General features: G+C 42.1%; 1 protein-coding gene across 2 annotated transcripts in view; it reads right to left on the bottom strand.

The window, feature by feature from the left end:
• Window positions 1-16,224, bottom strand: part of LOC106600587 (YEATS domain-containing protein 2) — a 75,094-nt gene that overhangs the window by 39,276 nt on the left and 19,594 nt on the right. For both annotated transcript variants that reach the window (XM_014192065.2, XM_045714881.1), the window contains exons 11-13: window positions 15,815-16,057; window positions 15,270-15,422; window positions 5,512-5,606 (exon numbers count right to left, since the gene is read on the bottom strand). In XM_014192065.2, coding sequence (XP_014047540.2) covers window positions 5,512-5,606; window positions 15,270-15,422; window positions 15,815-16,057 — 491 coding nt within the window. The remainder of the gene's footprint in view (window positions 1-5,511; window positions 5,607-15,269; window positions 15,423-15,814; window positions 16,058-16,224) is intronic.

Raw genomic sequence — 16,224 nt, 5'->3', positions numbered from 1 at the left:
TTGATGATAATCCTAGTCATATTGATAATCCTAGTCATATTAGTAACCCATGTTAGTTGATGATAATCCAAGTCATATTAGTAACCCATGTTAGTTGATGATAATCCTAGTCATATTAGTAACCCTGCTAGTTGATGATAATCCTAGTCATATTAGCAACCCTGCTAGTTGATAATAATCCTAGTCATATTAGTAACCCTGCTAGTTGATGATAATCCTAGTCATATTAGTAACCCTGCCAGTGGATGATAATCCTAGTCATATTAGTAACCCTGCTAGTTGATGATAATCCTAGTCATACTAGTAACCCTGCTAGTTGATGATAATCCTAGTCATATCAGTAACACATGCTAGTTGATAATATTCCTAGTCATATTAGCAACCCTGTTAGTTGATGATAATCCTAGTCATACTAGCAACCATGCTAGGTGATGATAATTCTAATAATATTTGTAACCCATGCTAGTTGATGATAATCCTAGTCATATTAGCAACCCTGCTAGTTGATGATAATCCTAGTCATATTAGTAACCCTGCTAGTTGATGATAATCCTAATAATATTAGTAACCCATGCTAGTTGATGATAATCCTAGTCATATTAGCAACCCTGCTAGTTGATGATAATCCTAGTCATATTAGTAACCCTGCTAGTTGATGATAATCCTAATAATATTAGTAACCCATGCTAGTTGATGATAATCCTAGTCATATTAGCAACCCTGCTAGTTGATGATAATCCTAGTCATATTAGTAACCCTGCTAGTTGATGATAATCCTAGTCATATTAGTAACCCTGCTAGTTGATGATAATCCTAGTCATATTAGTAACCCATGTTAGTTTATGATAATCCTAGTCATATTAGTAAACCATGTTAGTTGATTATATTCGTAGTCATATTAGTAACCCTGCTAGTTGATGATAATCCTAATAATATTAGTAACCCTGGTAATTGATGATAATCCTAGTCATATTAGTAACCCTGGTAGTTGATGATAATCCTAGTCATATTAGTAACCCATGTTAGTTGATGATAATCTTAGTCATATTAGTAACCCTGTTAGTTGATGATAATCCTAATCATATTAGCAACCCATGCTAGTTGATGATAATCCTAGTCATATTAGTAACCCTGCTAGTTGATGATAATCCTAGTCATATTAGTAACCCTGCTAGTGGATGATAATCCTAGTCATATTAGTAACCCATGTTAGTTGATGATAATCCTAGTCATATTAGCAACCCTGCTAGTTGATGATAATCCTAGTCATATTAGTAACCCTGCTAGTTGATGATAATCCTAGTCATATTAGCAACCCATGTTAGTTGATGTATCTTTCTTTATTTCTGTGACATGAAACCGCTGCAGCATACTCTGCGCTTTGAGAATGGTGTTTTCCGCTAACTGCATTTTGGAACATTTAAGCATATTCTACAGGCATGTGCACATTCTTAAGCTTATAATTGTTGTATGAATTAATATATTTTTTCGCCATAATTACACCAACAATCGCAAATGATGGATGAGCTTGCTTTGTAATGTTTATAATACAATAAATGTATTACTAGTAAGAAGTGGTATATTACTCAATTCAATTTCTTTTTGTGACCCAAGTCTTTTAACCAGTGTATGTTAAAATAAATTATTTACATACAATAGTAAAAAGTAGAGGTCGACCGATTTAGATTTTTCAACGCCGATACCGATTATTGGGGGGCCCCAAAAAAAAGCCGATGCCGATTAATCGGCCAATTTTTTATTCATTTATTTGTAATAATGACAATTACAAAAATACTGACTGAACACTTATTTTAACTTAATATAATACATCAATAAAATCAATTTAGCCTCAAATAAATAATGAAACATGTTCAATTTGGTTTAAATAATGTAAAAACAAAGTGTTGGAGAAGAAAGTAAAAGTGCAATATGTGCCATGTAAGAAAGCTAACGTTTAAATTCCTTGCTCAGAACATGAGAACATATGAAAGCTGGTGGTTCCTTTTAACATGAGTCTTCAATATTCCCAGGTAAGAAGTTTTAGGTTGTAGTTATTATAGGAATTATAGGACTATTTCTCTCTATACGATTTGTATTTCATATACCTTTGACTATAGGCACTTTAGAATTGCCAGTGTAACAGTATAGCTTCCGTCCCGCTCCTCGCTCCTACCTGGGTTCGAACCAGGAACACATCGACAACAGCCACCCTCGAAGCAGCGTTACCCATGCAGAGCAAGGGGAACAACTACTCCAAGTCTCAGAGCGATTGACGTTTGAAACGCTATTAGCGCGCATCCCGCTAACTAGCTAGCCATTCACATCGGTTACACCAGCCTAATCTTGGGAGTTGATAGGCTTGAAGTCGTAAACAGCGCAATGCTTGAAGCATTGCGAAGAGCTGCTGGCAGAACGCACGAAAGTGCTGTTTGAATGAATGCTTACGAGCCTGCTGGTGCCTACCACCGCTCAGTCAGACTGCTCTATCAAATATCAAATCATAGACTTAATTATAATATAATAAACACACAGAAATACAAGCCTTAGGTCATTAATATGGTCGAATCCGGAAACTATCATCTTGAAAACAAAATGTTTATTCTTTCAGTGAAATACGGAAGCGTTCCGTATTTTATCTAAATATTCCTGTTACATTGCACAACCTAAATTAGTTCGCAACGAGTTAGGCGGCCCAAACTGTTGCATATACCCTGACTCTGCGTGCAATGAACGCAAGAGAAGTGACACAATTTCATCTGGTTAATATTGCCTGCTAACCTGGATTTCTTTTAGCTAAATATGCAGGTTGAAAAATATATACTACTGTGTATTGATGTTAAGAAAGGCATTGATGTTTATGGTTAGGTAGTCGTGCAACGATTGTGCTTTTTTCACAAATGCGCTTTTGTTAAATCATCCCCCGTTTGGCGAAGTTGGCTGTCTTCGTTAGGAAGAAATAGTCTTCACACAGTTCGCAACGAGCCAGGCGGCCCAAACTGCTGCATATACCCTGACTCTGTTGCAAAAGGTGACACATTTTCCCTAGTTAAAAGAAATTCATGTTAGCAGGCAATATTAACTAAATATGCAGGTTTAAAAATATATACTTGTGTATTGATTTTAAGAAAGACATTGATGTTTATGGTTAGGTACACGTTGGAGCAATGACAGTCCTTTTTTGCAAATGCGCACCGCATCGATTATATGCAACGCAGGTCAGGCTAGATAAACTAGTAATATCATCAACCATGTGTAGTTAACTAGTGATTATGATTGATTGTTTTTTATAAGATAAGTTTAATGCAAGCTAGCAACTTACCTTGGCTTCTTACTGCATTCGTGTAACAGGCAGGCTCCTCGTGGAGTGCAATGTAAAGCAGGTGGTTAGAGCGTTGGACTAGTTAACCGTAAGGTTGCAAGATTGAATCCCCGAGCTGACAAGGTAAAAATCTGTCGTTCTGCCCATGAACAAGGCAGTTAACCCACCGTTCCTAGGCCGTCATTGAAAATAAGAATGTGTTCTTAACTGACTTGCCTAGTTAAATAACGGTGTAAAAAAAAAAAAAAAAAAAAATATACATATGTATATGTATATATATATATATATATATATACATATACACACACACATTTCTTTTTTTTAATTGGCAAATCGGTGTCCAAAAATACCGATTACCGATTGTTATGAAAACTTGAAATCGGCCCTAATTAATCGTCCATTCCGATTAATCGGTCGACCTCAAGTAAAAAGTAAAACAGATAAACAGTTCTACAACTGAACATCAAGAATCAGTGCCTGCCCTGCCACAAAATGCTGAGTGATATGACTTGTTTATTATTATTAGTTCAGGGTTCTAATGCAAAAAAATATTTGACAAGGAGTACATACTGTTAGTTGATATTCATGAGCACACAAATAAATTAAGGTGTACAATAAATTGTAAAAGTATAAAATCGTGTGTATAAATGGTTTTTGGAGTGTTCCATGCTCAATGAATCACAACGTACCCCCAAATATTTGAGTCATTAGATGAGACAAAAATGTTCTGCTGCCCCTTTAAGGGGCGGGCCATTACCGTGATAAAGGCACTCAGTAGCTGTGTTCGAATACCCATACTAACATACTGTATTCTACATACTTAATGAGTATATACTACATACTATTAGTTCATTTTAGTATACTGGAAATTAACAGTATCCTTCAGTTGAGCGTAATAGCTCTTCACCTGTCTACCGGAAGTTGATGCTGTTGGTATGCAACCTCTTGCTAGCGTAACAAATTACTAGTTAGACATTTTACGACTTTGCGTGTGTTCTTAAATTCAATCTGGAGTGCCAGAGTGCGCTCGTAAATTCAGAGCGTTGTCAGATGGTCCGTTTGTAAATTCAGAGTGTTTAGTTCTCGGAGCGCACACTGGACGCTCGGGCAGAGGAGTAGGGTTGATTTGAGCGTTCTGACCTTACAACGTCAGTCAAGCACCCAAGCTAACGTCGGCTAGCTTGCTAGACACAAATGAGATCACTCTGACCATTTTACTCGCACTAACAGAGATTCTGCACTCTAGTTCACTCAGACGAGAGTGCTCTGAAATCGGAGTAGATAGCCAGAGCGAATTTACGAAAGCACCCATTGATACGCACAATGACTATACCGTTTAGCTAAACTAAGAATGACGGGAATAATCAAGTCAATAAACGCTGGGTCGTTCGTTAGATAGCCTATAGTTAATATACTGGCAAGTTTGATATATAAGTAGGCAACTAACGTTAGGTAGCTAGCTAACATACCGGTACATACTGCTGTAATGCTATGCGGTTTGTAAGGATGGCGTAGCTAAGACATTGTCAGCCAACATAACGTGTAAGGTAACTCATTTGAAAAGTCATTACTTTATTACATTGCTCAACATTTGTCATAATTAGTTAAAGCAATAAATCTGTATCCGCTCTTGTTGTACTTTGGCTGCATATTTTCCGCCATTTTCGTCAAATCTGAAAACGATGTGAAGCCATGGCCATTTCCTTAAGAGCTGCATATGGGCCCTAAAGTACGGAAATAGTGTCCTCTGCGTGTATACTTCATACTTTGGCGAACTTTTGGCATACTAACTATATCCATACTATGACCAATAAGCATACTATATACTCAATTCACGTCACAAATTGCACGGTTAGTATGAGTATTCGAACACAGCTAGTGTAAATCTATGTTTATCTGTGTATAATGTGAAGCACAAATAAGCATCTAATGATGCACTTAGCTGTTTTACGAGTTGTCTGAGGCAGGTGTTAGATTACGTGCGTTTTCAAGTGCAAAGTTAATAACAATGGTTTTGGGAAACAGTTCTGAGATTTAACAATGCTCCTATGAAGGTTCTAACAATGAACTTAGCCATAAGATGCTTTTGGGAAATTGGGACCTGGCCATTAAAAGGTTTTCCTGAATATTTTACCGTGGTGACACGGCCATTGACATTTGAGCGATCTCTATGTCAGCTCTGTGTAACTCACCTTGACCCCTGAGGACAGGAAGCTGCCTGTGTGAACCTTGGGGGCCGGAGAGCGAGTCCCCTGGGCCGTAACCGACTGCTTGGCTGTGGGACTTCCTGTAAGACAGAGACCATCAATCAATTATCAAAATATATTTTGGTCACTGCCTGAGACTGGGTCCTGGTAATGGCATCTGTCTGTTTCACAAGGATATTGAATTCAAAAGATTTAGGTGGGTTACAGCACTAAAACTAAGCTATTGAGAGAAAAAGAGAAACTAAGGAAAACTAAGTGAATCAGCTCAAACTCCAACATCAGCTTGAAATAACATGGAACACTTTAAACCCCTCCGCCCGCCCTGGATCAGTTGAAACTAAGCGTTGGTGGATGTATGGGATATGGGAGAGGCTGTGTGGGAGAGCAGAGCACATGACTGGAATGTGAATTAGAGCTACAAAGCGCTGAAGTACAGCAGTGGGAGAATGTGATTTCACTGTGCTCCACTTGAGACTGACACTGATACATTGAACGGCCAAATGCCAACACACACATTCTGAAATTGAATTTACAATGAAGCGTAGCCTAGTCAGTATACACCAGGGATGGGCAACTGGCGGCCCTGTGCACAAAATAATGTAGGCCCCGGATCAAATTACAAAAACATATACAATGCGTTCGGAAAGCATTACTTTTTACACATTTTGTTATGTTACAGCCTCATTCTAAAATTGATTAAATATATTTTTTTCCTCATCAACCTACACACAATACCACATAATGACAAAGCAAAAACAGGTTTTTAGATTTCTTTGATAATTAAAAAACAATAAAAAAACAGGAAAAACATATTTACATAAGTATTCAGACCATTTTGAGACTCGAAATTGAGCTCAGGTGCATCCTGTTTCCACTTATCATCCTTGAGATGGTTCTACAACTTGATTGGAGTCCACCTGTGGTAAATTCAATTGATTGGACATGATTTGCAAAAGGCACACACCTGTCTATATAAGGTCCCACAGAGTCAGAGCAAAAACCAAGCCATGAGGTTGAAGGAATTGTCATTGGAGCTCCGAGCCAGGATTGTGTCGAGGCACAGATCTGGGGAAGGGTACCTAAACAATTCTGCAGCATTGAAAGTCCCCAAGAACACAGTGGCCTCTATCATTCTTAAATGGAAGGAGTTTGGAACCACAAAGACTCTTCCTAGAGCTTGCCGCCCAGCCAAACTGAACAATCAGGGGAGAAGGGCCTTGGTCAGGGAGATGACCAAGAACCCGATGGTCACTCTGACAGAGCTCCAGAGTTCCTTTGTGGAGATGGGAGAACCTTCCAGAAGGACAAACATCTCTGCAGCACTCCACCAATCAGGCCTTTATGGTAGAGTGGCCAGAGGGAAGCAACTCATCAGTAAAAGGCATGACAGCCTGCTTGGAGTTTGCCAAGAGGTCTAAAGGACTCTGACCAAGAAAGAAGATTCTCTGGTCTGATAAAACCAAGGTGAGCCACCCTTTGCCTTGATGACAGCGTTGCACACTCTTGGCATTCTCTCAACCAGCTTCATGAGATAGTTACCTGGAATGCATTTCAGTAAACAGGTGTGCCTTGTTAAAAGTAAATATGTGGAATTTCTTTCCTTAATGCGTTTGAGCCAATAAGTTGTGTTGTGACAAGGTAGGGGTGGTATACAGAAGATAGCCTTATTTGGTAAAATACCAAGTCCATATTATGGCAAGAACAGCTCAAATAGGCAAGGAGAAATGACAGTCCATCATTACTTTAACACATGAAGGTCAGTCAATGGGGAAAATTACAAGAACTTTGAAAGTTTCTTCAAGTGCAGTCGCAAAACCCGCTATGATGAAACTGGCTCTCATGAGGACCGCCACAGGAAAGGAAGACCCAGAGTTACCTCTGGTGCAGACGATAAGTTCATTAGAGTTACCAGCCTCAGAAATTGCAGCCCAAATAAATGCTTCAGAGTTCAAGTAACAGACACATCTCAACCTCAACTGTTCAGAGGAAACTGAATCATAGTCAAATCGCTGCTAAGAAACTACTAGTAAAAGACACCAATAATAAGAAGAGACTTGCTTGGGCCAAGAAACACGAGCAATGGACATTAGACCGGTGGAAATCTGTTCTTCAGTCTGATGAGTCCAAATTTAAGATTTTTGGATCCAACTGCTGTCCTTGTGAGACACAGAGTAGGTGAATGGATGATCTCCGCATATGTCGTTCCCACCGTGAAGCATGGAGAAAGAGGTGTGATGGTGTAGGGGTTCTTTGCTGGTGACACTGTCTGTGATTTATTTAGAATTCAAGGCACACTTAACTAGCATGACTACCACATCATTCTGCAGCGATACACCATCCATTAGATGACCTGGCCCCAATTGAGATGGTTTGGGATGAGCTGGACCGCAGAGTGAAGGACAATCAGTCAACAAGTGCTCAGCATAAGTGAGAACTCCTTCAAGACTCTTGGAAAAGCATTTCTCATAAAGCTGGTTGAGAGAATGCCAAAAGTGTGCAAAGCTGTCATCAAGGCAAAGGGTGGCTACTTTGAAGATTCTTAAATGAACTCAGCAAAAAAATAAACGTCCTCTCACTGTCAACTGCGTTTATTTTCAGCAAACTTAACATGTGTAAATATTTGTATGAACATAAGATTCAACACCTGAGACATAAACTGAACTAGTTTCACAGACATGTGACTAACAGAAATGGAATAATGTGTCCCTGAACAAAGGGGGGGGTCAAAATCAAAAGTAACAGTCTGTATCTGGTGTGGCCATCAGCTGCATTAAGTACTGCAGTGCATCTCCTCCTCATGGACCAGATTTGCCAGTTCTTGCTGTGAGATGTTACCCCACTCTTCCACCAAGGCACCTGCAACTTCCCGGACATTTCTAGGGGGAACGGCCTTAGCCCTCACCCTCCGATCCAACAGGTCCCAGACGTGCTCAATGGGATTGAGATCTGGGCTCTTCGCTGGCCATGGCAAAACACTGACATTCCTGTCTTGCAGGAAATCACGCACAGAGCGAGCAGTATGGCTGGTGGCATTGTCATGCTGGAGGGTCATGTCAGGATGAGCCTGTAGGAAGGGTACCACATGAGGGAGGAGGATGTCTTCTCTGTAACACACAGCGTTGAGATTGCCTGCAATGACAACAAGCTCAGTCCGATGATGCTGTGACACACCGCCCCAGACCATGACGGACCCTCCACCTCCAGGCCTCGGTGTAACGCTCATTCCTTGGACGATAAATGCGAATCTGACCATCACCCCTGGTGAGACAAAACCGCGACTCGTCGGTGAAGAGCACTTTTTGCCAGTCCTGTCTGGTCCAGCGATGGTGGGTTTGAGCCCATAGGCGACATTGTTGCCGGTGATGTCTGGTGAGGACCTGCCTTACAACAGGCCTACAAGCCCTCAGTCCAGTCTCTCTCAGCCTATTGCAGACAGTCTGAGCACTGATGGAGGGATTGCGTGTTCCTGGTATAACTCGGGCAGTTATTGTTGCCATCCTGTGATGTGATGTTCGGCTGTACCGATCCTGTGCAAGTGTTGTTACACATAGTCTGCCACTGCGAGGACGATCAGCTGTCCGTCCTGTCTCCCTGTCTTAAGCGTCTCAGTACAGACATTGCAATTTATTGCCCTGGCCCAGGCCACATCTGCAGTCCTCATGCATCATGCCTAAGGCACGTTCACGCAGATGAGCAGGGACCCTGGGCATCTTTCTTTTGGAGTCAGTAAAAAGGCCTCTTTAGTGTCGTAAATTTTCATAACTGTGACCTTAATTGCCTACCGTCTGTAAGCTGTTAGTGTCTTAACGACCGTTCCATGTTCATTAATTGTTTATGGTTCATTGAACCAAGCATGGGAAACAGTGTTTAAACCCTTTACAATGAAGAGCTGTGAAGTTATTTGGATTTTTACGAATTATCTTGAAAGACAGGGTCCTAAAAAAGGGACGTTTCTTTTTTGCTGAGTTTATAAAATATATTTTGATTTGTTTAACACTTTTTTTGGTTACTACATGATTCCATGTGTGTTATTTCATAGTTTTGATGTCTTCACTATTATTCTACAACGTAGAAAATCGTAAAAATAAAGAAAAACCCTTGAATGAGTAAGTGTGCTCAAACATTTGACTGGTACTGTATATATATATGTATATATATATATATATAGTGCAATTTCGAACGTTGGTTGTGCATCAGCAGTTTTGCTCTTGTTATGTCAGTCACTCAAACAGCCCATGTCAGTTAACTTTTCTTTAAATTGGTAAGTTAGTCTAAACAGACCGGGGGACGCCCATTGATTTTGTTAGTCACTCTTACTCAGACACCATATTAAAAACAGCAAACATTTCTCTCCACCTATGGCAAAATGTGTAGAATTGCAGAACATTTGCTGTAAAACTGCACATTTTTACTTTTTAATTACTGTTTATATTTTTAGTTATCCCTCAAGTTTTTTTCATTCAACTTTTTCACTCCGGACGCTTTATCGGGACATGGTTCGTCAGGACCTCCAACAGCCGAAGCTAAGTAGTAACATTAACATGATGCCTTCCAATTGCAGTCGCTGTACTCATAATATACAGGAGAACGATTGCCTTATGGTGAGAATAGCTGTGCTGCCAGCCTAGCCTTAGACGCAATCGTTAGGTAATGGTAATTTCAGTGTAGGAAAGGATGAAACAGCGTCTGTGCCACCAGTAAGTACAGATAGTAGTATAAATCCCCTCGCACGGTCCACGCAGCCGGACAACTTTCTCATGGCTTCTGGAGGGAAATGCTGTAGGAATGCTCAACCGGTGATGCTCATTCAGCCGACAGAAACTTTCAACCGGTTCTCCCCATTAAGCAGCGGGTCGGAGTCAGAGGCCGAGCCTTCTCTGGTCTCTACTCCTCCCGTTACGGGGTCTGAGACGCTGAAGCCTCCCACCATTAGCTCTGACAAATTGAAAACCCTAGTCATTAGCGACTCCATTGCCCGCAGTATTAGACTTAAAACGAATCATACAGCGATCGTACACTGTTTAGCCTTAACGTCGGTAGCCCTGCCCCCTGGTAATCTGAAGATGGTGCTGGCTAAAGCTAAAACTGGCGAGTGTAGAGAGTATAGAGATATTGTTATCCACATCGGCACCAACGATGTTAGGATGAAACAGTCAAAGGTCACCATGCGCAACATAGCTTCAGCGTGTAAATCAGCTAGAAAGATGTGTCGGCATTGAGTAATTGTCTCTGGCCCCAGCCAGTTAGGGGGAGTGATGATCTCTACAGCAGTCTCACAACTCAATGGCTGGTTGAAAACTATTTCCTGCCCATCCCAAAAGATAGAATTTGTAGATAATTGGCCCGCTTTCTGGGACTCACCCACAAACAGGACCAAGCCTGGCCTGCTGAGGAGTGACGGATTCCATCCTAGCTGAAGGGGTGCTCTCATCTTATCTACGAACATAGACAGGGCTCTAACTCCCCTAGCTCCACAATGAAATAGGTTGCAGGCCAGGCAGCAGGTTGTTAGCCAGCCTGCCAGCTTAGTGGAGTCTGCCACTAGCACAGTCAGTGAAGTCAGCTCAGCTATCCCCATTGAGACCGTGTCTGTGCCGCGACCTAGGTTGGGCAAAACTAAACATGGCGATGTTCACCTAAGCAATCTCACTAGAATAAAGACCTCCTCCATTCCTGTCATTATTGAAAGAGATCGTGATACCTCACATCTCAAAATAGGGCTACTTAATGTTAGATCCCTCACTTCCAAGGCAGTTATAGTCAATGAACTAATCACTAATCTTGATGTGATTGGCCTGACTGAAACATGGCTTAAGCCTGATGAATTTACTGTGTTAAATGAGGCCTCACCTCCTGGTTACACTAGTGACCATATCCCCTGCACATCCCGCAAAGGCGGAGGTGTTGCTAACATTTACGATAGCAAATTTACAAAAAAAAAAACGGATGTTTTCGTCTTTTGAGCTTCTAGTCATGAAATCTATGCAGCCTACTCAATCACTTTTTATAGCTACTGTTTACAGGCCTCCTGGGCCATATACAGCATTCCTCACTGAGTTCCCTGAATTCCTATCGGACCTTGTAGTCATAGCAGATAATATTCAAATTTTTGGTGACTTTAATATTCACATGGAAAAGTCCACAGACCCACTCCAAAAGGCTTTCGGAGCCATCATCGACTCAGTGGGTTTTGTCCAACATGTCTCCGGACCTACTCACTGCCACAGTCATACTCTGGACCTAGTTTTGTCCCATGGAATAAATGTTGTTGATCTTAATGTTTTTCCTCATAATCCTGGACTATCAGACCACCATTTTATTACATTTGCAATCGCAACAAATAATCTGCTCAGACCCTAACCAAGGAGCATCAAAAGTTGTGCTATAAATTCTCAGACAACCCAAAGATTCCTTGATGCCCTTCCAGACTCCCTCTGCCTACCCAAGGACGTCAGAGGACAAAAATCAGTTAACCACCTAACTGAGGAACTCAATTTAACCTTGCACAATACCCTAGATGCAGTTGCACCCCTAAAAACTAAAAACATTTGTCATAAGAAACTAGCTCCCTGGTATACAGAAAATACCCGAGCTCTGAAGCAAGCTTCCAGAAAAATGGAACGGAAATGGCGCCACACCAAACTGGAAGTCTTCCGACTAACTTGGAAAGACAGTACCGTGCAGTATCGAAGAGCTCTCACTGCTGCTCGATCATCCTATTTTTCCAACTTAATTGAGGAAAATAAGAACAATCCGAAATGTCTTTTTGATACTGTCGCAAAGCTAACTAAAAAGCAGCATTCCCCAAGAGAGGATGGCTTTCACTTGAGCAGTAATAAATTCATGAACTTCTTTGAAGAAAAGATCATGATCATTAGAAAGCAAATTAGGGACTCCTCTTTAAATCTGCGTATTCCTCTCAAGCTCAGTTGTCCTGAGTCTGCACAACTCTGCCAGGACCTAGGATCAAGGGAGACACTCAAGTGTTTTAGTACTATATCTCTTGACACAATGGTGAAAATAATCATGGCCTCTAAAACTTCAAGCTGCATACTGGACCCTATTCCAACTAAACTACTGAAAGAGCTAATTCCTGTGCTTGGCCCTCCTTTGTTGAACATAATAAATGGCTCTCTATCCACCGGATGTGTACCAAACTCACTAAAAGTGGCAGTAATAAAGCCTCTCTTGAAAAAGCCAAACCTTGACCCAGAAAACATAAACTATCGGACTATATCGAATCACCCAATCCTCTCAAAAGTTTTAGAAAAAGCTGTTGTGCAGCAACTCACTGCCTTCCTGAAGACAAACAATGTCCTTAGTGCTGCTTTTGATACCATCGATCACCACATTCTTTTGGAGAGATTGGAAACCCAAATTGGTCTACACGGACAAGTTCTGGCCTAGTTTAGATCTTATCTGTCGGAAAGATATCAGTTTGTCTCTGTGAATGGTTTGTCCTCTGACAAATCAACTGTACATTTCGGTGTTCCTCAAGGTTCCGTTTTAGGACCACTATTGTTTTCACTATATATTTTATCTCTTGGGGATGGATGTCATTTGAAAACATAATGTTAACTTTCACTGCTATGCGGATGGCACACAGCTGTACATTTCAATGAAAAATGGTGAAGCCCCAAAATTGCCCTCGCTGGAAGCCGGTGTTTCAGACATAAGGAAGTGGATGGCTGCAAACGTTCTACTTTTAAACTCGGACAAAACAGAGATGCTTGTTCTAGGTCCCAAGAAACAAAGAGATCTTCTGTTGAATCTGACAATTAATCTTGATGGTTGTACAGTCGTCTCAAATAAAACTGAAGGACCTCGGCGTTACTCTAGACCCTGATCTCTCTTTTGACGAACATATCAAGACTGTTTCAAGGACAGCTTTTTTCCATTCACGTAACATTCCAAAAATGATGCAGAAAAATTCATCCATGCTTTTGTTACTTCTAGGATAGACTACTGCAATGCTCTACTTTCCGGCTACCCGGATAAAGCACTAAATAAACTTAAGTTAATGCTAAATACGGCTGCTAGAATCCTGACTAGAACCAAAACATTTGATCATGTTACTCCAGTGCTAGCCTCCCTACACTGGCTTCCTGTTAAGGCAAGGGCTGATTTCAAGGTTTTACTGCTAACCTACAAAGCATTACATGGGCTTGCGCCTACCTATCTTTCCGATTTGGTCCTGCCGTACATACCTACACGTACGCTATGGTCACAAGACACAGGCCTCCTAATTGTCCCTAGAATTTCTAAGCAAACAGCTGGAGGCAGGGCTTTCTCCTACAGAGCTCCACTTTTATGGAATGGTCTGCCTACCCATGTGAGAGACGCAGACTGGGTCTCAACCTTTAAGTCTTTATTGAAGACTCATCTCTTCAGTAGGTCCTATGATTGAGTGTAGTCTGGCCCAGGTGTGTGAAGGTGAACGGAAAGGCACCGGAGCAACGAACCGCCCTTGCTGTCTCTGCCTGGCTGGTTCCCCTCTCTCCACTGGGATTCTCTGCCTCTAACCCTATTACAGGGGCTGAGTCACTGGCTTACTGGTGCTCTTCCATGACGTCCCTAGGAGGGGTGCGTCACTTGAGTGGGTTGAGTCACTGACGTGGTCTTCCTGTCTGGGTTGGCGCCCCCCCTTGGGTTGTGCCGTGGCGGAGATCTTTGTGGGCTATACTCGGCCTTGTCTCAGGATGGTAAGTTGGTGGTTGAAGATATCCCTCTAGTGGTGTGGGGACTGTGCTTTGGCAAAGTGGGTGGGGTTATATCCTGCCTGTTTGGCCCTGTCTGGGGGTATCATCGGATGGAGCCATAGTGTTTCCTGACCCCTCCTGTCTCAGCCTCCAGTATTTATGCTGCAGTAGTTTGTGTCGGGGGCTAGGGTCAGTATGTTATATCTGGAGTATTTCTCCTGTCTTATCCAGTGTCCTGTGTGAATTTAAGTATGCTCTCTCTAATTCTCTCTTTCGGTGGACCTGAGCCCTAGGACCATGCCTCAGGACTACCTGGCATGATGACTCCTTGTTGTCCCCAGTCCACCTGGCCGTGCTTCTGCTCCAGTTTCAAATGTTCTGCCTGAGGCTATGGAACCCTGACCTGTTCACTGTGATTACTATTATTTGACCATGCTGGTCATTTATGAACATTTGAACATCTTGGCCATGTTCTGTTATAATCTCCACCCGGCACAGCCAGAAGAGGACTGGCCACCCCTCATAGCCTGGTTCCTCTCTAGGTTTCTTCCTAGGTTTTGGCCTTTCTAGGGAGTTTTTCCTAGCCACCGTGCTTCTACACCTGCATTGCTTGCTGTTTGGGGTTTTAGGCTGGGTTTCTGTACAGCACGTTGATATATCAGCTGATGTAAGAAGGGCTATATAAATACATTTGATTTGAGACAACTGAAAGGGTTTAGGAACGTTAGAGAATATAGTCAACTGTGGAGGTTTATCAGTATCAGAGGAGAGAAGTAAGAGTGCACTAGATTCAGCCTTGGGATGTTTGCAATGGTGGTGTGTGGGAGGGGAACGTTGGCCCTACAGTGGCCGAGGAGAGCCTACAACACCATTATCATGTGCTGTGTGGGAGGCACAGTCTACAGTACATCCTCACATTGTGCTGCAGGAGATAATCCAAAAACCTAACCCAAATCATAACTTTAACCATTAGGGAAGATCAGTGAGATCAGTGTCTAGAATCTAGGGGCAAGAGTGGAGCTGTCGAGTGGAGCAGTAGCGTACCCGTGGAGTTTGCTGCCATGCCGATGACCTGGCCGGGCTTGTCAACAATGATGTAAGGGTTGTTGAGTACGGAGGAGCCCTGTTTGGTGTGTACTGGGGTGGAGGTGTGGGTACGGGGGAGGGGCGAGTGGCTGGGTGTGGAGATGGGTGAACCTTTGGGATCAAAACAAAATCACAAACAACATGCTCATTATAAAAATATTCATTTTAAAACATGCATTTTTCTAAAGCTCTGTATCTTAAAAAAAAGCCCATGAACAAAAATCGATCTAAAGATTTCCTTAAGGCGCTTGTGCCTCACATTTGAAATTCAAAACCTTTTCAATCTTAAAAGACTGTTTTTAAACTGAGATTGGCCTATAGTTTCTTAATTTTGGGGGGAATAATGAAACAAATCAAACAAATGTCTCCACTGACACTAAGAGTGGGTCTGACTGACTATGAAAACAAAAATCTAAATAACACCATTGAATTATTTTAATCAACTCACAACCCCTTCCCTCCCCCCACTCCAATACGGCCAGATCCCATTGGGAGATAGTTACCTGACACAATCTTACAGCTCATGGTGATTGGCTGAAAGGATTTCCCGGGGGACTCGGAGGGGCTGGGCACCTGTCCCTGAGGGACGATCTTACAGCTGGCCGTGATTGGCTGGAAGGCTGAGTTGCCATGGGAACCCAGTGTGATCTTCTCTGTGACTTTAGGACGGGATGGGGTGCGTTCCGAAGCCGAGGGGGGCGCGCTGTACACCCCAGACCTTCCAGTCTCTGCTTTGACGGGCAGACCTGGACAGAAGGGGAAGATAATAAAGAGAAAGAAAGGGAGAGAGAGGAGTGAGAAGGAGGATGATAACCATTAAAATCCACTCTAGGCATAATCTTCATTATAATTATCCTGATCCTGGCAGAGAGAGAGAGTGAGAGAGAGAGATGATTTCCCAGTCCAGTACCAT

This window comes from Salmo salar, chromosome ssa03 (assembly GCF_905237065.1).
Source record: "Salmo salar chromosome ssa03, Ssal_v3.1, whole genome shotgun sequence".
Lineage (NCBI taxonomy): Eukaryota > Metazoa > Chordata > Actinopteri > Salmoniformes > Salmonidae > Salmo > Salmo salar.
This window is presented reverse-complemented; position numbering and strand designations above follow the sequence as displayed.